This window comes from Chelonoidis abingdonii, chromosome 10 (genome assembly GCF_003597395.2).
Source record: "Chelonoidis abingdonii isolate Lonesome George chromosome 10, CheloAbing_2.0, whole genome shotgun sequence".
NCBI classification, from domain to species: Eukaryota; Metazoa; Chordata; order Testudines; family Testudinidae; genus Chelonoidis; species Chelonoidis abingdonii.
In genome coordinates this window covers 12705195-12727972 of record NC_133778.1, presented here as the reverse complement: position 1 = coordinate 12727972, position 22778 = coordinate 12705195, and the positions used below count along the sequence as shown (strand labels likewise).

Here is a 22778-nt window from a genome sequence, read left to right as displayed (position 1 = left end):
CTGATTGAACTAACCTCGTTATCTCTAGCTTGCTTGCTAGCATATATATACCTGCCCCTGGAAATTTCCACTACATTCATCTGACAAAGTGGGTATTCACCCACGAAAGCTCATGATCCAAAACGTCTGTTAGTCTATAAGGTGCCACAGGATTCTCTGCTGCTTATATAAGAAAAAGACCCAAAAATCGGGACATCTGGTCACCCTATCCAAGGCTGACCACAGTGAGGTTATAATTTAGCACGCACACAAAAAAACCCAGGAATGGAAAATACCTCATTTACTCAACAATGGAGATGTCAAAGAAACAGGATGAGGGTAGGTAAAGCACAGGAAAATGATTGGCTTCATTATATGTGATAGGTTTTAGGTTTGTTGGTTGCTATCAGAAAAGTCTTTTTAGGCTCTACCAACTGCAGGATTTTCTAGACTGACATTATAGCATTGCGCTGAAAGTGCTGCCAGTTGTGATTATCATCTTGCTCTGTGGTGAGCTCCTCAGACCTTGTTTTTGTTCTTTTCGCATGCCTCATTTAATAACTCCACCAGACTTAAGGCAAACACTCAAGTTGCTTAGGACTTGTATCGCTCTGTTCCTTCAGTTACGAACCAGAATGTTTCACCGTAACTGTAAAGATCTTGGGCTGAGTTTTAAAAGGGAACGTGACATACAAAAATAAATAATAATGCGAAAATGTACAGGGACAGTATATTTTAATTCACCATATGCACCACACAATACAAAAGAAACATTTGCCACCCATTTCAATACATTAACATGGCTTTCATTTTAAAATAATTTCTTCTTGGTCAAATAAGTATTGAAAAGTAACTTGTCACATTTATCTGTTGTGGTTCGATAGGATTATGGGATCTTCCATTCCAGTTATACTCACTCTACATAAACTGTTTCATCTTTCAGTTAATCCTTTAATTACTTTACTGTGTATTACCAAAAAATCCCCATATATTTATAGCCAGATCAAGGAACATAAGAACTGCAATACTGGACGAGACCTGTGCTCCATCTAGGCCACTATCCTATCTCAGTACCAGATGCTTCAGAGGAAGGTGCAAGAAACTCTGAATAGGCAATTATGGAATAACTCAACCACAGAGAAAGTTTCTTCCTTACCCCCATCAACCAGGTCTGCTCAGAGGATTCAGGGGGCCTGGGGTCTTTGGCAGCGAGGGGCCCCCGCTTCGGTGGTAATTTGGCGGCAGGGGGTCCTTCCGCTCTGGGACCTGCCACCAAAGTGCCCCGAAGACCTGGAGCAGGGGACCTCCGTATTGCCGCTGAAGACCCGGCACTTTGGTGGCGGGTCCCGAGGCGGAAGGACCCCATGCTGCCGAATTGCCGCCGAAGACCCGGAGCGGAAGAAGGGACCCCCAGAGCAAGTGAAGGCCTGCTCTCATGGGGGCCCCTGCGGGGCTTGGGGCAAATTGCCGCACTTTCCCCCTCCCATTTGGGCGGCCCTGCCATTAACCATAGGTTGGCTTATGCTTTAAAGCATGGGAGTTTTTATCTCTTCTGAAACACTTTTAAGGATTAAATAATACACTATAATATTATTGTAAATCATACAAGTGCCCAATCCTCTTTTGAATCCTGATTAGTTTTTAGTGCCAATGACATCATGTGGCAATGAATTTTACAATCTAATTGTGCATTAGTGTCAAAGTGTGTTTCCTTTCATCGGTTTTAAACGTGCTGCTTTTTAATTTCATTTATGACCCCCTTGTTCCTGTATTATGAGAGAAAGGAAATAGAAGTGCTCTATTTACCTTCTCCTTACAGTTCATTATTTTGTATACCTCCACTATTTCAACAGATCTCTCAAAAACTTCTGTGCTTCAACACTGGGTGCAACCATTCTCTCTTTCTCAGCAATTACTAGCACCATTTGCAGCATACCACTTCCCTTCCTTCTGAAATTTCAGCCAGAGCGCATGTATTGTGGTCCATAACCAAGGCTCCTCGGAGACTGCTGACCACAAAGTGCAGAAAAGCTGTGATAGATATAGCATAGGAAAATTCAAGTGTATGCTTTCATGACCTTCTCCTAAATACCACTAGACAGTGTTCAAGAAGTGCCACGTTTGCAGTATGCACAGGAAATGTTACAATGAGCAAGAGGACTGTTGTCAAGTCTTCCTGAGTATTTCATTTGGAAGGAAAGGGACCAAAAGTGAGGTCATGGTAAGTGTGGTGAAAAGAGAAGACCTGCAGAAGAGATGAAACATCACTGCCTTTAAACTCATGCACAGCAATCCCAAGGGACCGAGAAAGTCAGAACAAGAAGATATCACTAATATCAATACAGTATGTTCTGTTCCCCCCACAGCTGGATTTGGATAAGAACCAGTTGTCACCAGAGGCTATAACTTGTCATCTTCTCCACCCTTTCTCAGAGCCAGTCGATTTGTTGGGCCTAGAGGTGAATATCTCAATCCTACAAAGAAAAATATCTACGCAAGATGATAACCATTTGTACTTCTATAATGTATTCCGTCCAATGATTTCAAAGCATTAAGCAGGCCTTTAAAGATAATGATAGTTTGGGGTTCTCACAAGTGGCGAGACAAAATAAATCCTCTATATTCTACAGAATCATAGAATATCAGGGCTGGAAGGGACCTCAGAAGGTCATCTAGTCCAACCTCCTACATTTTAAAATAACTCAGTTAGTTTAAGCCACCCAGAACATGGAGATGACTCAGAGTTATCTCGATCCGTGCAGTAAACTTCTAAGGAGCAAACGGTGCTTGTTCACGGGGACGTTTTTCCTCTGGTAGATTTCATATTGTGCTCGAGATTTTTTTTTTTAAATCTCTCTCTAACCTTATGGTTGCAAAAATAATCCTAAAAATGTTCCACCAAAGCAATAATGTCTGCATGAGCCTGCAGATAATCTGAAACAATAGCTCTGAAAGAGGTGTGAACTGCCCTCCTTCCTGTCACCTATGGTTATAATCCTGAAGTCTAATGATGACAATTAAGTGTTAACAATGTTAACTATTTCTCTGTTGAACAAAGCATGTAAGGAGAGGGATGATCATATCAGGAAGATCTACTGTGAGTAAGGTCATGTTGTACCATCTCAAGTGGTCACAGTTTGGTTTGTGGGTGGGGAACCCACTCCTTTTCCTCCCCTTCCAATTCAGTACCTAACTGTTGTATTGAGGACTAAACAATACCAGTGCCTCTGTACCAGTTCTTATGCACACTAATTCCTTCAGACCACTTTTCTCATAGACAACAAAAGCAAAAGAATCCCAGGAAACATGTCTTTATCCAAAAAGTGCTTATTGTAACCCAAATAAAAAGAAAACACCACAACATTCTCTTTATGGGTCACATTGTTTCTAATACTGTGCAACAGGGAGCAGGAGAGAGACGCAAAGAACTCAGCATAGTCTTGATCAGTGATGCACTGTAGGAGCCTAGCACTGCTGTCAGTGTTAGACTCCTCATAGTGGACAGGGTGAGAGTATGAGCCCTGAGAAGTCTGCACCAGCAAGACGGGCCTCATGCTGGGGGTGGAAAACATATGTTACCCCTTTCTAATGGGTAGTGGAGTCCCTGCTGCGATGTGCACTTCCCCAGAAGAATTCTGTCCCAGTCCAAACACCACCAGGTGCTCTTGCTGTAGCATAATGTTGCCCAACCTCCACAACGTGAGCTGCAGCATAAAGCCACAAGCTACAGCCTAACATGAGTTACGTTCACTACAGCATCTTGTGCTATAGTTTAACAAGAACTCCTTAACATTCTGAGGTACAGGAAACCTAGATACAAACAGTTAAGTCTGGGCCAGAGATTCCAAAATAAATTGCTAATAAATAAAAGTGGTCCGATGTGGTCTTATATTTCATAGATTCATGCAGTTTAAGGCCAGAAGGAACCATTAGGTCATCTTATCTGACCTCCTGTGCAACGTGTCCTTAAATTTCACCCCGTTACCCCATGTATTGAATCCAATAACTTGTGTATGAGCTGTGAAGGATCAAGAAATGTGTTGTTTCATTTGGAATAGGGGCCTCTTACGAAGTGGGTATTCACCCACAAAAGTTCATGATCCAAAACGTCTGTTAGTCTATAAGGTGCCACAGGATTCTCTGCTGCTTTTACAGATTCAGACTAACAAGGCTACCCCTCTGATTCTTTTTAATAAAAGCTGCAACGTATCACTTTCACACCAGTGCATATCAGGGAGCAATTTCAGTGTTCCCAATTCTCACAGGTTTATCACAAGTCTTGAGTTACTTGAGGGTTTTATTTTTTTGTTTTTTTTTTTTAGCCTCCAGCTCCCAGAGTCAGAATCTCAGCTTTCACTAAACAAGTCTCTAGCCCTCATGATGACAGAGAAAAAGTTCAAAATTGTGACCCAAATGCACCCTAAAAGCTCAAACACCAAAAGGTAAAGAAAAAGACCCAAAATGTATATTTTAAAATCTCAAGATTTTGGGGGCCCTGGCTCATGAGTTTTATGGTTGACAGTACTGAAATTCAGTCACTTTCAAATTACTTTTAGGTTGTTTTCTGCTTTGATTTAATCATCTCTCAACTGTTTCCCTTATCCCTCCCCCCGCCCCCGCCCAATCATGCTCAATTCTGAGAGTGCAGTTTTCCCTTTTGATCTTTTGACTCTTCTTAAGAGTTAACAAATAACCTATTCCTACTCACTAAGAATAATAAAAATGCTCTCTCAAGCTTACCCACAAACTTCTGTGGGGTGGAGCTTTTACGCTTTCCCATGTTGCTTGTCAGCTTCTCTATAACAGCAGGTCTTTCAAAAGGCACCAGAGAAATATTGTTGTCCATCCCAGGCTCTTGTTCCTTACCATCTTCCATAGGAGGTACTACGTAAAACCAAAAAGTCACATCAGACAAGTCTGTCTACACTTAAGAGCTGGCACTAACTATTTTGAGCCCTGTAGACTATAGTGCATATTAAAATACCAGTGAAACAAGGTGAAAGGAATACAATTGGCAACGAAACAACATTAACGTTTGAGCAGTTAGAGCCAAATTTTCAAACATGGGCTTCCGATTTTGAGTGCTTCCCTGTGGGAGTGGTCACGTGCATTGCTCTGTTGAAAATCACCCGTGAGACATGATTCTCCGTTGCCTTCCACCGTGTGAATTCAATGACACCAGTGCACAGTGAGCGTGAAGTGCTATCCTTCTGTGCTGGCAGCATTTTATACTCTCTTTGCTCCCATGTCAAAAGGTGCATGGCAATGGAGATTCAGGGCTCTTCTGGCTAAAGCTGAGCACCCAAAAATTGAGGCTTACAAAATCAAAGTCCTCTTTTGAAAATGTGGACTTTAGTGTATATGTCCTTTTTCCATGCATGAGACAGCTACTCTTCCAGCCATAATGCATCTAATTTATAAGATCATCATCTCATAGTTTCCCAGTTTAGGTGAATGGCATAAAACAGAGGTTCTCAAACATGTTTACAGCCTCAGTCACAAATGAATGTCAAGATTCCTTGTGGACATCTACCCACTCTGTGTGATCAGCAGACAACCTCCTTACCCACTGAATAACATCCCTGTGGCAGCTACAGGAACTACTTAAATGGAGGAGAAATACTTGGGAAATATGTATTTTCAGCTGTCTTTGAAGCAAAAAAGAGAAGTTAATGACACCTTGTGTTATTGATTATTTCACCCTTCATCTAATGCCTGGTCTGCTTCTCTTAGCTGGAAATAAGGAGCAGGTACCAGAAGCACATGAACAGCCAAATACTTTTATGTGCCTAGCTGAAAAAAACCCCCCAAAACTTATAACTGCTCACCTAATACTTGAACAATACTTTGTTTTCTTGCGGTTTCTTTTTTTTTTTTTTTTTTTTTTTTTTTTTTTTACAAGCACTAGAAAATTAGTTAGTTCCACTGAAATTATCTGACTGTCACCAGCTGAAGATCAGGCCCACAATTTCTGAAACATTCCAATTCATCACAGTAGGCTGAAGAATTTATGCATGACAAAAGGCAATTCCAGTTGTTTCCATTGTTCCATAGCATTGAATCTGGCAGACAGATTCATTGGCTCTGATTCATCCACAGAAGATAACTTTGGTTGAACAAGTTCAACCATCAGTGTCTGTGCTAGTTGGAGGTTAGTAGCACTATGATTATGATTTATACTTAAGAAAGATTCTTGGGCAGCAAACTGAAACAGGTTTCTGGACTGGCAGAACAAACAATTGCTCTAATCTGTATGACCTGAGGGCCCCATCCTGCTCTCCTTACCTAGGCAAAGCTCCCACTGAAGTCAAAGGAAATTTTGCCAAAATAAGGAGAGTAGGATTGGACCCTAAATCTTGTATTGTTCCCTTCTTTTTCCCTCACACCATGGCAACTTCCTTAAAACTCAGTTCCCAAGGACTTTGTCGTGTACTCCTCATGCATGAGTGTAGTCTGTGTGGAGACTGCAGGATTGGGCCTGATTCAGCACCGCATTACTCTATTATGACTTTACTGACATCAGTGCTAATGAATCTCCTATTCTTAAAACATGTGGCTATTTGGTAGCACAATACACATTAAAATGAGGTGATAAAAGCATTGCCTTTGCCTCCTAAAAAGGAAGAGCAAATACCCAGCAATTACGAAATAAAAGACCTGTTCTGGTGAACTTCTCAACTCAGACATTCAAGAACATGGGACAATTTATTCCTGTGATTTAATTTGCGTTTGTGCTGCTAGGGAAAGCTGAATGCTTTGAGTCTTAGAATCCGCATACTCTGTAAAATGATTTACTCTGCTGCCTTTTTATTTGTACAGGATGCTCCTACTGAGAATCATGATTTCTCATTTACCAGGGAATCCTGCTGGCACCAGTGAAAATAATGGAAGTGAAATAGCACAAATACAAGACGAAACCAATGTTTACAAAAATGGTGTGTGGTATGCAAGTGACCTAATTAATATCCAATGCAGACTTCAAGGCTTGGAGTAACTAAGCTGACCAGGTAGCAAGTGTGAAAAATCGGGACAGAGGTGTGGGGGTAATAGGAGCCTATATAAGAAAAAGCCCCAAATATCAGGATTTTCCCTATAAAATTGGGAAATCTGGTCACCCTAGGTGTAACAGACCACAGACTGGATTTAGGAAGACTACTTAGGTAGCCTGGGCTGTTCCATAAAAACCTACATTAGGGCTATTTAGGGATGTATTGAAAACACGGGGAGATTTTCAAAGAAACAAATGGCAGCAAGGAGACCCACTCCCACTGATTGTCAATGGGAACTGGGTGCCTAGCTGTTCTTTGTGCTAAAATAATAACAAAAAACAAACAAAAAAAAACCCCCAAAACCCCTCTCTCTGCAAGTACACTATGGGTAAAATCCTGTCCCCATTGAAGTCAATGGGGAAACTCCCATTGACTTCAATGGGGTCAGAATCCACCCTCTATTAAGATAAACCAATGACTGTCTGCCCCTGCTATACATTACACGTAAGACTTCCTTGGGGGAAAATCCTGGGAGGTGCTCAGTGCTCTCAATTCCCATTGTAAATGGGTGTTAAGAGCACTCTGCACTTCACAGGATTGCATCTACAAAGGCCTGAAAGACTCTATTGACTAATAGTCATTGGACACAGTCCCAGGTTCTTCATATTCATTGATGCATCATATAAAGGTTAAATACTAGCTAATAAAGTGCCAACACCCGTGTCTTAGATAAAGGTCTGTGAAATTTCCTAGGTGAAATTTGACCAACATACAACTGGGCTTCTTTCTTCCATGGAAAGCGAGGAACAAGTTACAATGTTCACAGAAACATCTTACAATCAATACATTAGGCAAGGATTTTGCTCAGACTCCTCTGTGGAATATTATCAATCCAGTACCTGCTATAGTATTTCTGAAACTGACAGTAAGAGGGTTGCTCTACATTTAACAACAGGTGGTGACGATTAATCTGGTTCAGAACGAGACTAGAGCATGGGATCTTTGCCAATACAGTTAAGTTCCAAGCGGAAACATTACTGTTTCTGACCCTCTCCAATATTTATGGTACTGGGAAGATAAATTGCCAAAATGTGGTTGGTTATGTAGATTTCAGAAAAAGCAACAGCAACAAAAACAACCACTCTCTTAATTTGTTAAATCACAGGCAAATCAAGATTAGATTGGTTAGATGTTGCCAGCGTGGGAACTTGAAAGGTGAAACTAAACATCATGGCATTGCAAATATTTAAAATTGAGATCTATTTGACGTTTTTTAAAAAAAGAATGCATCAGATACATTAAGAAACAACTGACAAGTGAGCAATCAGATGCCTATTTCCTGTACGCTGTAACACGAGGCACCCTGTTTGGATTTGCTTTTAATTTTAAGAAAAAAAAAATCAATACCTAAGTAAAAGCCAAAAACTAAAGTCCACATAATTCACTGAGGAATATCAGTGTTATAAAATAGAAAAACAAACCAAGAAAGATAACACAGGCTCACAACTAAGGCCCAAATTCTGCAAAGAATCTCTATTCAACAAACAGGAAGTCCTGCAAAGGATATGCTTAAGTGCTTTTCTGATAGAGGATGGACTTAAGCAGGCACTTAAATGTTTTCCTGTACTGGAGCCTAAGCAAAGATGTTGAGTTTCCACTGACATTTGCAAGAGAGGATATTAGAAATAACACTAACTTGTTAGCCCATCCTTTCAGTACGCAGACCGAGACAGTTTTCAGGGTGACAAGAGTTGAGGAACGCTGCTTCAGAGCCTCCATTTCCTTGAAACTAAGGGGACTGTAGATCAAAAGCCTGGACTCAGAGCAACTTTTAGTTCTGGGGGTTTTTTAGTTGTATGAAATCACACACATGTAATAGGAGTCTGTGTATAATTCGAGCAACAGAGAACACTGCATACCAAAGTAAAAACTCAGGACATGTTTAGTCCCTGAATGTTGCTTGAAATAGTAAAGCTATTGCTTTACATCAGGCAAGGCTCTTGACCCTCAGCCTCCTTTCCTCAGCTCACATTAAGATATTGAAAAACAAACAAAAAAACAAAACAAAACAAAACAAAAAAAACACAGGGAAAATTCTCATGGATCCTGGTGGGAAGAACTCCCTGGAGTCAGCATTGAAATCCAAATTCTACTCAGTTATGTAGGAATAGAAGGACCCATCATCTGTAATGTGTCAAGCTGACTTTTGGGGGTTGCAGAGGACAGGACTCCCTCTCTTTCTTATTTTTGGGATCCTAAATAAGCAAACAGAGTAACCATGAAGCATCTCTTTTGAAGAATTTCTTTAGCCTTTTTCTCTATGAAGATAAGAACAGCCATACTGGGTCAGACCAAAGGTTCATCTAGCCCAGTATCCTGTCTTCTGACAGAGGCCAATGCCAGGTGCCCCAGAGGAGATGAACAGAACAGGTAATAATCAAGTAATCCATTCTGTCGCCCATTCCCAGCTTCTGGCAAACAGAGGTTAGGGACACCATCCCTACCCACCCTGGCTAATAGCCATTGATGAACCTATCCTCCATTAACTTATCTAATTCTTTTTTGAATCCTATTATACTCTTGGCCTTCACAACATCCTCTGGCAATGAGTTTCACAGACTGACTGTGCGTTGTGTGAAAAAATACTTCCTTTTGTTTGTGTTAAACTAGAATCGGTAAACTGGTATAAATGCGTAGCTAAGATTGAAAGTTTGTCTTTGGTTTTCTTAAAGATCACAGATTATACATGATCACTGCTATAGACATCCAGCACTGGCCTCCATTATACTCACACAGGGCTGGGACCCAGGAAACCTAGAGTTCAGTTAAGGTCCCCAGGCTTATTTTTACCTGGGAAGACCAGCACTGCCCAGCCTGCTACCTCATGGCAACTTTCTTCTGGCCAGTTGTCTACAAGTGAGCTACCTGCTTTGCTGTAACAGGCTGCATGGCTTCTAGCCCCAAAGAAGAGAACGTCAGTGGCATGCTTGTGGACTAAGCAAGAGGGAGAGCCAGAAACTTCTGCATTTTAACCCATGCTCTGATAACTTAACCCCCTTTGTGGCTTTAGTTAGGTGATTTATCTATCTAGAAAACAGACACAGTGATACTTACCTTCCTCACAGGGCTGTTGTGAGACTGAATGAGTAAATGAATTAATGAAGGACCAAATTGAGCAGAATGCATAAACACCCTTCCAGGGGGTGCCCCCAGCTTATTAGAACAGCTCACTGTGACAAAATAAATTGTTAATCGTTTACAAGGATGCATGGGGTCCCAGCTGGGCTCCCCTTACTCCAACAGCAAGACAGTGGTGAGGACAAGAAAATCCCCGCCCCCAGCTTTTTATAAAAAGCTCATTGTAGGACCATCCCAGACAATCACTTTGCTAATTGTAGGTAGGAGTCAGTTATGCTGTGGTGGTTTCATAGATCCTGGCAAATATATTATGGCTCATTCTGGTAACATAGACTAAGAAAAAGCACTGGGTAATCCCATACTGGGTGTATCTCCAGAAACATAGTAAATGAGAAAACAGTTACAAAGACACACAAGAAAGCTGAAGTTCAGGGTGGTGCTGAGTAATTCCAAGATATCGAACACCCCAACAACAATACTGATCCTGAAAAATACACAGTATGGCAAGGGCCAGAAGGAAATATCGGCACATTTTTGCACAATACTTTCTTAGTGGTAGACTTTTAGTCCTTTTGTAAGGGGCACTGCATAGCTATGCCATCTTCGGGGAGGCTGTGGGAAGGAACTGTGCCTCAGTCAGTCACAAATCCTCCAAAGAGGAGGGAAGTTGCTGCAATCACTTTCATAGTGCAAAAAGAACAGGAATACTTGTGGCACCTTAAGAGACTAACAAATTTATTTGAGCATAAGCTTTCGTGCACTACATGCATCCCATGAAGTGGGTCTGTAGCCCACGAAAGCTTACGCTCAAATAAATTTGTTAGTCTCTCAGGTGCTGCAAGTACTCCTGTTCTTTTTGTGGATACAGACTAACACGGCTGCTACTCTGAAACCTTTTATAGGGCAGTGATTACATCCCCTCCTTTGTTGGCTAAGCTACGCTGGCAGGCATGTTGGTAGACCAGACTCTGCTCACTGTTGGGTCAAGCTGTGGATTTGAAGAGCTTGCTGACCCGGCTCCTCCCCACCTTACCCAAAGCAGAAACAGGTTGGCCACATAGCGGGATGGGCCTTGTACTCCCTTACTCACTTGCATGGCAAGAGATTTAAACACAAGAGACTTGTCTACATGAGAAAGTTGCACTGGATTCACTTAAGGTGTGATTTTAAACTAATTTAATTAAACCCATGGAAAGGCTGTGTGGATGCTCTTATTTGACTTTATTCCAGATTAATTTAAACTCATTAAGAACAGACAAACTAAACTAAACCAGACTAAGGGCTTGTGTTCACTACCACAGTCAATTGATGCCCTTGCACTGATGCAGCAGTGCCACATAGCGCATCTGGTGAAGATGCATTACATTGACAGGAGAGTGTTCTCTCGTTGGCCTAATTACTCCATATCAACGAGGCACCTGATGTAAGTTACGTAGCTCAGGGTGGTGTTTTTTTTCACACCCTTGAGCAATGTCACTTACATCAACTTAAGCGGTTGTGTACAAAAGCCCTAAGAGTGTTCAGACAGGGGTTTGGACCGGTCTCACTTAAATTGGTTGAAAAACTGATTTAAGTTAAACCAGTGAATCTTCTAGGTGTAGAAAAGGCTAACAACTTGGCCCGCACAGTCTATGTTTCACCTTTAAGTAGTTCTTTCCAAGCAAATCTAAAACTGTCTCAACACTGGCAAAGAGAAGTGTTTTTGACTAGAAGTGGAGTAGAATCTGGAGAGATCTCCCACAACACAATCCCTGGAGCATTTACTTGTAGTTTTCATAACTGCGTTTTATGGAGAAAGCTCACTAAAGACCCAGTTCTCAGAAGAACTACACACACTGACTTAACTTTTACCCCTGAAAGAAGCCCCATTGAAGTCACAGGTGCCTAAGACTCTTCTTGGGAATGGTGTAGCTGGGTAAAACTCTTAGCTTAAACACCAGAAGTCTGTCTGAAAGTGAGGGTACAAAAAAGCCCTGACCCAAAGACCACTGAAATCAGAGGGACTATTTCTACTGACTTTTATGAGCATTAGATCAGGCCTAAAATGTTTAGTCACAAACATCAATCTTTCTGAATGTACCAGATTTTAAATGTTTATTTTCTTCTCCATGGCATTTGGGGACAAACTTTTTATTTCAGAAAGTCAAGGAGGTAACTGGGGGCAGCCATTCTGGACTTGACTCTGAACAACAGGGAGATGCAGATCTGAAGGTTGAGGGAAATTTGGGTGAAAGTGATCGAGAAATGATAAAGTTCATGATTCTAATGAAAGGAGGGGGAGGGATAGGTTAGTGATTTGAGCATTGGCCTACTAAACCCACGGTTGTGAGTTCAATCCTTGAGGGGGCTATTTAAGGATTTGGGGCAAAAATTTGTCTGGGGATTGGTTCTGCTTGAGCAGGGGGTTGGACTAGATGACCTCCTGAGGTCCCTTCCAACTCTGACATTCTATGATTCTGTGGTGGTGGTATATAATTGAAATTATTTAACAGAACAATTGAAATTTTTCCAATGCAACTTTTTTGTGGGGGGGAAAAATATATATATTTAATGAAAAAATTACCCATTTTAAAAATTCTTGTGATTTTTTCAAAAAAATTTTCTATTAGAAATCATTTAAATTGATTTATTTTTGGTCTTGGCTTCTTGTTATATATTTTTGAAAAATTTTCAAGTAAATAAAAATCCCACCATGCGACTAAACTGATCAATGAAAAGTTTCACAATAGCAAACACACACAAAAAAATCCTAACCAAAAAACACACAGAAAGGAAAAAAGCAGGCTGCTTTCAATTTCCTTCCTCTTTTTCATTTTGCAATGCTGAAAATTTTGACTGGTTAGCTTAGTCAAACGGTAGGATTTTTTTTTTAAACAAAATTTTAAAAATATTTTCAAAAAAGTATACCAAAAATCAAAAAATAAAATTTTCAATAAACATTTTTTAAAGGATAAGCCATTTCACAAAAAATTTCAAAAAATCAAAAGCTTCCACTTCAAAAACTAAATCCAAAGATAATTTTGATAGTCTGAAAAAAATTATGGTTTGTTTTTTTAAATGTTATAGCCCACTAAAGATAAAACTATGTTCTCATAGCCTGCTTTTTATATCCTCTTTTTCAAGCTCTTTATACTACAAAAAAGCCTCAATAATCTTTTTCAATATACTGTTTACACATACAGCATGTCTATTATGTAATATTATATATATACACACACACACACACACACACACACACACACACACACATTACATTTACCAATCTTGCCAAATTCTACTTTCTTACTTGCAACACAGAAGCTTTGTTTTTACAAAGACTACAATATTTTTAGTTTTTCTCATAATCAGTTACGTTAAAAGGTGGGCAAATACATTTTATATTTGGTCTAGTCAATTTTTCATAATAATTTTGCAGGGCTGATTTTATATATACATATAAATATACATTATTTTTATATATATACACACACACACGAGTGCACACACACACACACCCCCATATAGGTATGTAGGTATGCACACACAGAGTGTGAAATCCCCCCTTCCCCCAACGGTGAAATCCTGGCTCCTCTGAAGTCAAAGGGAGTTTTGTTGTTGATTTCAGTGGGGCTAGGATTTCATGCACGGTTTCTGTCTTTCTCAAGAATATTTAAACAATTGTTCTAGGAAGAATGAGGTTATTTTAAGTAAAAAACCAAACAAACAAAAAAACCAAAACAAAACACAAAACTATATCTATCTATCTAGAGAGAGAAAAAACCAAACATGAAATAAGTGTAGAAGTCACTCCGAGGTACAGGAGGCTCCTGAACATTGTTTCCACCCACCATGGTGACTCATGACCTGCCCAGCAGCCTCCATACTGACATTCTGAAGATAGTTGTGGCAGCGTTCCTTGTGTTCCTCCAGTGAACTGCGCTGCTTGTAGCTTCGGCCGCAGTAGTTACACTTGTGAGGCTTACCCACTGTGGAAAGAACAGAGCTTCAGGTTAAATTGTCATCTGCACCAAACTTACATCTCCGTTACCAGCAACAAAGGGGACGGAACGACATTTACAAAGGTCATTTAAGTCCCAACCCTTTTCCCCTTGCCCTATTTTCCCACTCCCCATGCACCTCTGCCCATCTATCACACACATATCACCCTATTGATTATTCACACTGAAAAGGAGCATCATCAGGCATTCACAAAAAGCCTGACTTGGTAGCAAAGCCAATAAGCGGACTGCACCTATGAGGAGAAACAAGCAGCTGAATCACAACCAGCCTATGAGTGTGTGTCACCAACCCTGCTGGGAAAACTTCTAAGCAATTTTGTCCATAGCATCAGCATTTGCCCTCACATAAGCTTGCTGGCCTACTTCAATGTCCAAGTGGTGAGGATTGAGTTACATGACATGACCAAGGTCTGCTTTGGGCCAGCCTATTTTGCCAAAATGGTATGTCAGAACTGAGCAGTCACCATATATAAAGGACTGGATAGCTAAAAACAAAAAAACGACAAACACACACAGACACACACACACAACCAGGGAGGCTGCACAGTGAAAACAGACTCAATGAAGGCGAGAGACAATTCCTATATTATTTTTAGTTTCACTCAAGAGCAACGTGATCTGGCAAAGTCTTAATATGCACAAAACCTGGCACCAGATCCTAGTACAGTGAAGCCCTTTCATAACATGTCATGAAGAAACCACAAAAAATAGCTTAATCCTAGACTAGAAAGCCAGCCAAATGGTATATTTTGCCAAAACCATGTTAATTTTTTTTTTTTTACAATACATATTACATGTAGAACATGAACATATCCTCTAATAACTAGAGGGCTATTTATTCAGTACAGGAGGTCTGGCAATCACATTAGGTGGAGACTTTCAAAGCTGCCTGGGGGGAGGGGGGTTTAGAATGTTCAATTCTCCAATGCCTCACACAGCTTTGAAAATTTAAGTCATAATTTTTAAGACCTAAACAAAGACCAGGCGAGTATGTTCTTTTGGATAATATAGGCGTATTCAATATGTTTGTCCCAGTATAGAAGGGTGGATGTCTCCTGGGGCTGGTAATAGGATACAGTCCTTCACCTTTCAATTATCAAATGAAATCCAGGTACTAATAATTGTAGCCAAAAGCTATTATTACCATCTCATGACTGTTGGGTGTCTCACATAAAGTACAATGGTGATCTCAGTCCAGTTCTTACTGAAGAGGTATCCACAGCATAAAAGCCACCTGCACCTAGGGCTTTGGGTGCATGCATGTACCTCAGTGTGTTGGCCTGGGGTCTTTTACAACTGGGAGCTGTAGTTGCAGAGCACATGACAAGGAGCAAGCATTTGTTCATTCCCTCTGGGGCACCTGGCATTGGCCACGGTTGGAAGACCAGACACTGGCCTAGATGGACCTTTGATCTGACCCAATATGGCTGTTCTTATGTTCCCTACAGAAAGCCAGATAAAAGGCTTCCTGTCTCTGTGACAGAGACAGCAGACAAAAGAGACTCAGGATCAGGAACATCACAGGGGGTCTCTCTCCATAGTAGCCAAGAAATAAAGGGAGCGTGTGTCCTCTCCCCTACTGGCTGGTGGAAGCAAGGAAAGCCTCAGGTGGTCAAACATTTTTCATCAAAATTTTTAAAATAGAAAATTGGGTTTTCGATACAAGGAACATTTGTTTTCAGAAAGTCCTGCTTCCCTCAAATATATTTGATGAAACATCAAAATTTTCTTCAGAGTAAAAAGAAATTCCAGCCATCTTTACTTAGTACCCAGGACAGAGTTTGCCCGCCCTTGTTCTGGAACTCCTATTTAGAAATAAAGGCAGCTCTAAGGAAAAGGTCTTGGAATGAATGGTTGTTGGGGGTCATTATTCTACTTACACCCCTGCAGGTGAGTTTGCCCACCAGTTTACACCCCCATCGTAACTGGCATTTTTGCTGGTAGTCTCAGCTGAGACCAAGCATTTGGGGCCTGATCCGAAGCCTATTGAGGTCAATGGAACATACTGATGGAAGTCAATAGGTTTGGACCAGGCCACAAATATTTATGGATGCTAAACTAGCTTCTCATTCCTAAAAGTGGTTCTTATAGAACACCTTGACTGGGCAGAATTGCAAAGCTTCTTTTACCACAACTCATACTATCCTCGTCGTGCATGGAAGAGACTTCAGTTTCCTACACTCTGATAACATTCGTGAGAAATAAATGCACTCAGGGCCTACTGAAGTCAAAGAGATTGATTACATTGATTTGAGTTAGCACCAAGTCTGACCTCCAGTTTTATAAAGTCCGGATATCTAAGCAATTACGCATTTGGCTAATCCAGAGAATCAGATGACTTATATGCACTGCTGTCATAAATAGATAGCTAAGGGTTAATGTTTCTTTTACCTGTAAAGGGTTAACAAAGGGAAACAAACACCTGACAAGAGGACCAATCAGGAAACCGGATTTTTTAAAAGCTTAAAGGAGGGAATTTGTGGGTCTTCTTTGTCTTGGGTCTGTCTCTTTTGGTCTGTCTCTCAGCTATGAGAAGCTTCTTTCTATCTTCTAATCTTCTGTTTCCAACTTGTAAGTACAGGTAGAAAAACAATATAGGCTTTTAAATGCTGTTTGGGTGTATTACATGTTGTGTAGCTTGCTGGAATGTTTCAAATTGGATATCTTTTTGAATCAGACTGTTTATTCATTTTTTTCTTTTAAGGAATTGATCCTGTATTATTGTCATCTTGATACAGAGAAATTTGGATGTCTTTTTTCTTTCTTTTTTTTATATAAAGTTTTCTTTTTAAGACTTGTTTGAGTTTGTCTCTCTGGGTAGCTAAGGAACAAGGGGAGGGAATTCTCTTGGTGTTAGATCTACGGAGGATAAGCTCTGCAGCACCAGGGAATTGGTGGAGGGGAGAAGAGATAGAATCATTTCTGTTTCCTTGTATTTTGGGGTTTGTCTCTTTGTTGGAATAGAGAGAATATACTTCTTGGTATTGTGATGTAAAGAGATTGCATCAATACTCTCAGGTTAGCCCAGAGAGGAAAGTCTGGGTGGGAGAGGGAGGGGGAAGGGAAGTGGAGTATTTCCCTTGCTGGTAAGACTCAGAGCTTCTGGGGTCTTTGGAGGGGTCCCTCCAGGGAAAGTTGGGGGACCAGAGCGAGGCAGGGGCTGTAATTCCTGTCTGGTGGCAGCGAGATAAGATCCAAGCTGGTAATTAAGCTTGGAGGTTCATGCTAAGCACCCAGCTTTTTGGACGCTAAGGTCCAGATTTGGGAGAAAGGCTTATGATAACTGTGAGGCATGAAGAAAAAGTCCACGTACCTTCAACTCTCAAGAAGCAACAGTCTCTTGTATTAGTTAAATGTATTATTGCTTAGTGTATTCAATTTTTTTGCTATAATGCTGAGACACTAGATAATGTGTCTTGTCTCCTGTAATTGTAACAAGTGCAAGCAAAACTGACTAAGTTATCGTGTGCACTCCCCACTTTCATGAGGACCATTTGACAACTTGCATTTGATCAGTGAGGCTGACATTTTCAAACATCTCTAAGGTGTTTATGAGCCCAAATCCCATTGACTTGCAAAGCTTATAAAAGATGCTACATGTATAGAGTGGATTTCCCATTTAATGTCATATTGAAATCCAATCTGAACCTTTGGCTTGGGCTAGCCCCCATGGGGGGGAGAGGGCGGTGGTGCAGGGGTCGGGGAGGGGGTGCGTGGGGACGGAGACCCATCTAACCCTACTCTGCCCCAGCTCTGCTCCTGGCCCTGGCCAAGGTTCCGCTCCTGGCCACGTCGCCCAGCTCCTGGCCCAACCGTGGGCCCAGCTGCAGCGCTGGTCCCGTTCCCAGTCACAGTTCCTGGTTCCCAGCCATGGCTCTGCTCCTAGCCCCTGACCACAGCTCTGGCCCTTGTCCCAACCCCGGCTCTCCGTCACAGCTCTGGCCCTGGCTCCCCACTGTGGTGCTAGTCCTGTACCCAGCCCCTGTTCCAGACCGCAGCTCCCAGGAGGGAGGGGCATGGACCAGGTAAGGAGGGGTAGACAAAAAAGTTTGGGGACCGCTTCCGTTTAAGGAAACTTCTTTTAAGTCATAAAAAGGTCAGCACAAGCAAAAGAGCCAGTAGGGCATTCACGCTGCATTTTGTTCTCAAATGAGCTGCAAATACATAACAGAATACAAAGTCAGTCAAAGGGGAACTACCCATGGAAAAGAACAAGGCATCCCAGGTAATAATGTGCCATAAGCACTCATGAGAAAAACTTGTAGAAGATGCTAAAAGCAATGGTACACACGAGGAGTGAAATCTGACCTACTGACTTCAGTAGGCCCAGGAGATCACCACACATTTCTAGATGTTGGCAACCATGTTCTGTTCTCTACAGCTGCCTGGAAGAGGATTCCTTCCTTTCCACTTGTTCCTAGTTCTGCCCACCGTGCACAGCTCAGCAGTCAAGATGTGTTTGAAGCAGGCACTGGCCCACTACATTTGTTAGAGCCTTAGGTCTCAATTGAAAGCCCACTGAAATCAATGGGATTCTTTCCACTGACTTTCCTGGGCTATGGATCAGGCATTTAAAGTCTGAAAAATTCTGCGGCAGTCTGAGACAGGAATTAAGCTCCTGATTTCTGAATTCAACCTTGCAATTTGAAGTTGTCTGGCTTTTGGCTTGAGATGCTCTGTTTGAATCATGGCGTCTTGTGGTGAAGTTTAAACTACGACTGAAACCCGACACCTCATGGAAGGTCGGGAGCTGCTATTTTATCATCATCATTGTTGAACCAGCCCAATACTGCAAAAAATATTGAAGACATTTAATTTTAGTGGCACACACTAGGGTCGCCTGGGGGGCGGGGGGGCCACGCAAATGGGGCAATTTGTCTGGGTATTCGGCAGCATTTTGGCGGCGGGGGTCCTTCAGCGCTGCTGAAGATGCAGAGCGACTGAAGGGCCCCCCAATTGCTGAAGACCTGGACCGCTGCTGGGTGAGTACAAGTGCCACAGCCCCCCTGCTTTGCCCCAGGTCCCCTGAATCCTCTGGGCGGCCCTGGCACACGCTGTCAGGGACCGGGTCACAGATGTGAATTACTATTATTATCATTTAACATTTATATTGCAGTAGCACCTAAGACCACAAACAAGTTGCACCTCATTGTGTTTGCTGCTCTACAAATAGTAAATGATAGTCCCGGATTCAAACAGAATAATTAAGTAAAGTGTTGAATTTTTAGAACCATATTCAAGGTGTTAGCTCTGAAAGTAACTCAGCTTAGGCAATGCCAATAATGCTACTCAAATAGGGCATATGTAATAGTTTCCATTCAGGAATGTCACAGCATGAAGCCCATGATGATTAGTATCCCTTTATATTTAAAACAGAGCCTTTCATCAACCTTACTTAAACACCACACAATCTCTAGGTGAATCAGCACTGAAATGTAGCTCCCTCAGATGTGGGATCTGGCAGCTGTTTCACAGCACATCAGAACTCTATACAATGTGTTGGGGGGGAAATGAAGGACACTACTCTTACACTTGGGTATGTAACTTCTGTGTGACAGAGTGTTTGATATTTATTATCATTATCAAATGTTTAGTTGTGTTCAGTCCTGGGCACTTCTTTATAAGAAAGATGTGGACAATTAAGAGGCAGTTCTGATAAGAGGGCCTAACTCTTTAGGAATGATTTGGACAAAATTCTGCACTCAGTTACACCCGTGTCAAACTACTCTACTGAGATCAGCTTTAACCAAGGTCAGAAGTTCAGTTCTGTGGGTAAGGCCTGGGTCTGTGACTCTAGAAACCTAGGTTAAATTCCTGGCTGTACCAAAAACTGATTGTGTGACCTTGCAAAAGTTCCGTGGTCTTTCCTTGCTATTGTTCCCCATATGGAGATAATTCTCTACCTCAGAGGTGTTATGAAAATAAATTTATGAAAGTTATGAGCTGCTCACACACTAAAGACAATGGGGGTCAGACAAGGATGTAGAAGAATTTGGACCATATCTATAGCCTGACAAATCAAGGGCTTAAAAAAGAAGGGAGAGAGAGAACAATACACCAGATATTGGAGTAAACATCGAAAAGGAAATATTTAGGGTAGTACAGTTGAGGGTAGGGAATGACTAGGAGTAAGGGACTGAATTAGAAAAAAAAAGTAGGCTGAATATCAGAAACATTTCCAGATACATTGTCCTATTAAGCTGGGAAGGGTCATATGGTTTAGCGGGTACTGAGGATTAGTTTGAAAGACAACAAAGCCTTCCCAATAATGTACAATATCTCTGGCCTGTAATTAAAACAACACACTTTATTTTCTTGGGCTGCATGTCCCCATAGGTTCACACAGACAAATATTTGCACCAACAACAGACCCTGAACAAAGTATCGAAAAATTAAAATCAAACCTGAATGCACTCAGGCTCTGAGCAGTACACAGCATACTCCTGCTTCCCCTTCACAACCAGCTGCTGCTGCTTAATGATTGTAAATGTGTTCATTGAAATTCATGGGGGCTCTTTGATTTTTGCCTGGGAGATTACACACTCACACCAATCTGCAGGATCCAAGACATCAGCACCCAGAAGCTGGTGAGTTTACAGAGCAAATAAACTTTAACATACAGAAATGTGACTAGTAATTTAGGGCGCCCTCAATTTTTGAGCCTCCAGCTTAAGATATCCTTAACAGGGTCTGATTCTCAGAAAAGTGCTGAGCCCCACCCTCTGAAAGTCAGGCCTTGATAAGGCATCTCATGCTGAGCACCCAAGATCACTAGTCTGTACTGAAAATCTTGGCTGTAATTTTTAAAAGGGTTAAAGTTTTGCACTTGTCAGTCCAAAATGAGGTACCAACATGTGAGATAAATGCTAATGTCTGATCCACCTGGCGCATCACTTTAAGGCTATTCTGTTCCATAATGTGGATCAAAGAGAAAAAAACTTCAGCTCTGAACACATTCTAGTTCCATCACTGCACAAGAGCATGAGTTGGGAATGAAAGACCTGCATATTAATGATTTGTAACACAAAAAAGCATCATCATAGCATTGCTGGGGGAAAAATAAGATAAAAATCTTATACCAGGTTCTAAAACATTGGCCAATTCTTCAAACTATTGCTCACACGAGTGAGGCTTTGCAGGATCAAGGTGTTTATATTTGCTTTTGTTGTTGTTGGTTTCTTTTAATTCCTGGGTGGACAGATGGTGTTTCACCTTTGAAAGTTGCCGTATTGTTCTAAGTTGGGCATATAACGCAGAGTCTCTCCGAACTTGGGAAGCTTAATTCTAAAAAGTTTCAAAATTTCTAGTGTAGTATTACAAAGATTGTAGCCCTAAACACAGTTTATGAAGCTGCAACAACTTCTTGACTTTGAGCTTGAAAAAAAAGAGAACTCCTATCACTTCATTACTTCCTGGCCTGGTGTCACAGATCTGAAGGTTAATATCAATTACTTGGGTCCCAAATGCTTTGCAAACTACAAAGCTGTTCTGTATTTCATGCCCTTGCTGGCAACTGAAAGACTGCCCATCCCAACCTTCAGTACCAGAGTCAACAATAAGTTTGATTCTTGTCTTTATTTACTACATGCTGTCCTAGCAATCCTATCCTGGAATAGTGCAGTCTGTCCTATAACACTGTCTATAGACTTGTGTACCTGTATTAAAACAATGGCAGAACATTTACACTTATTTTTACTCTTTTGTTTTCTAGACACACCCACCTTGTCTATAAATATCTCTGGGGCACAAAACAGCAGCCGACACCTGCGCTTACCTGGCAGTTGTTTATGGTATTGCAAACCAAGCAGGCTAGCAGTGAAATACTATACAGCCAACATTTAGGCCTGCCTGATCTTCTGCAATGAGAGGTGCTAAACATCAGATTACATATTAACTCTGAAAACATTATCCCTGCCATAGTTTGGCTAGAATGAACTGATAAAAACAAAAATAGTGAAGAAAGTATATTGTTCAAAACACATTGTTTCAAACAATAGTTTCTTTATATAAATATCTGGGCCAGGTTCTCAGATAGTGTAAATCAGAGTGCACCAATGCCAATTTATAACTGACGATCTACCTACTTCCTTCCTTATTTTTAAAGATACTTCTGTCTACAGACATTCACGCTTTACTCTAAGATTTTACTTGCATTTGCTGTGGATTATTAGCTCTGTTATTTAATCTGATTACATGTTAATTCATTAATCAATATACACTATTTTAGAGATACAATAATGATCCCAACTACCCTCAAGAATAGAAACAAGTAGGTGGACTGTATGCCAAAAGTTAAAAAAAAATAAATAAAAAAAATCACAAACTAACATCCACTTCATTGGCACAGTTCCTCTAAGTATCTACATCTGTCTATCCATCCAGATACTTAAATGGCCTCTATCACCCAATCTCTGAGAACACCTTAAATATTTTAAAAATAGAACACTAATAACCTCGACATCAATTTGTTCTTTCCAAGCCAAAGGAAAAATAGCTTGATTAGTATCTAGGCTGGCTTGTTTGTATGCTGTGTGTTTGTATGTGCCGTCTCTCTGTGAGTGGTGCTTGCAACGAACTTATTGAGAGAAAGCTCAGTCAAAGAGATCAATTTTGCCATTAGTTCTGAAAGTGGGGAGATCGGCTCTCATTCTTATTCGTTGTGGAAGTAGGTTCC

The 22778-nt window shown here is 41.1% G+C and overlaps 1 protein-coding gene across 4 annotated transcripts in view; it reads right to left on the bottom strand.

The window, feature by feature from the left end:
- Positions 1-22778, bottom strand: part of IKZF2 (IKAROS family zinc finger 2) — a 136092-nt gene that overhangs the window by 6077 nt on the left and 107237 nt on the right. For 3 of the 4 annotated variants that reach the window (XM_032778383.2, XM_032778385.2, XM_075069946.1), the window contains 2 exons: positions 13934-14071; positions 4720-4863 (listed from right to left, as the gene is read on the bottom strand). In XM_032778383.2, the coding sequence (XP_032634274.1) occupies positions 4720-4863; positions 13934-14071 (282 nt within the window). The remainder of the gene's footprint in view (positions 1-4719; positions 4864-13933; positions 14072-22778) is intronic. The other variant, XM_032778386.2, reaches the window with a different exon arrangement.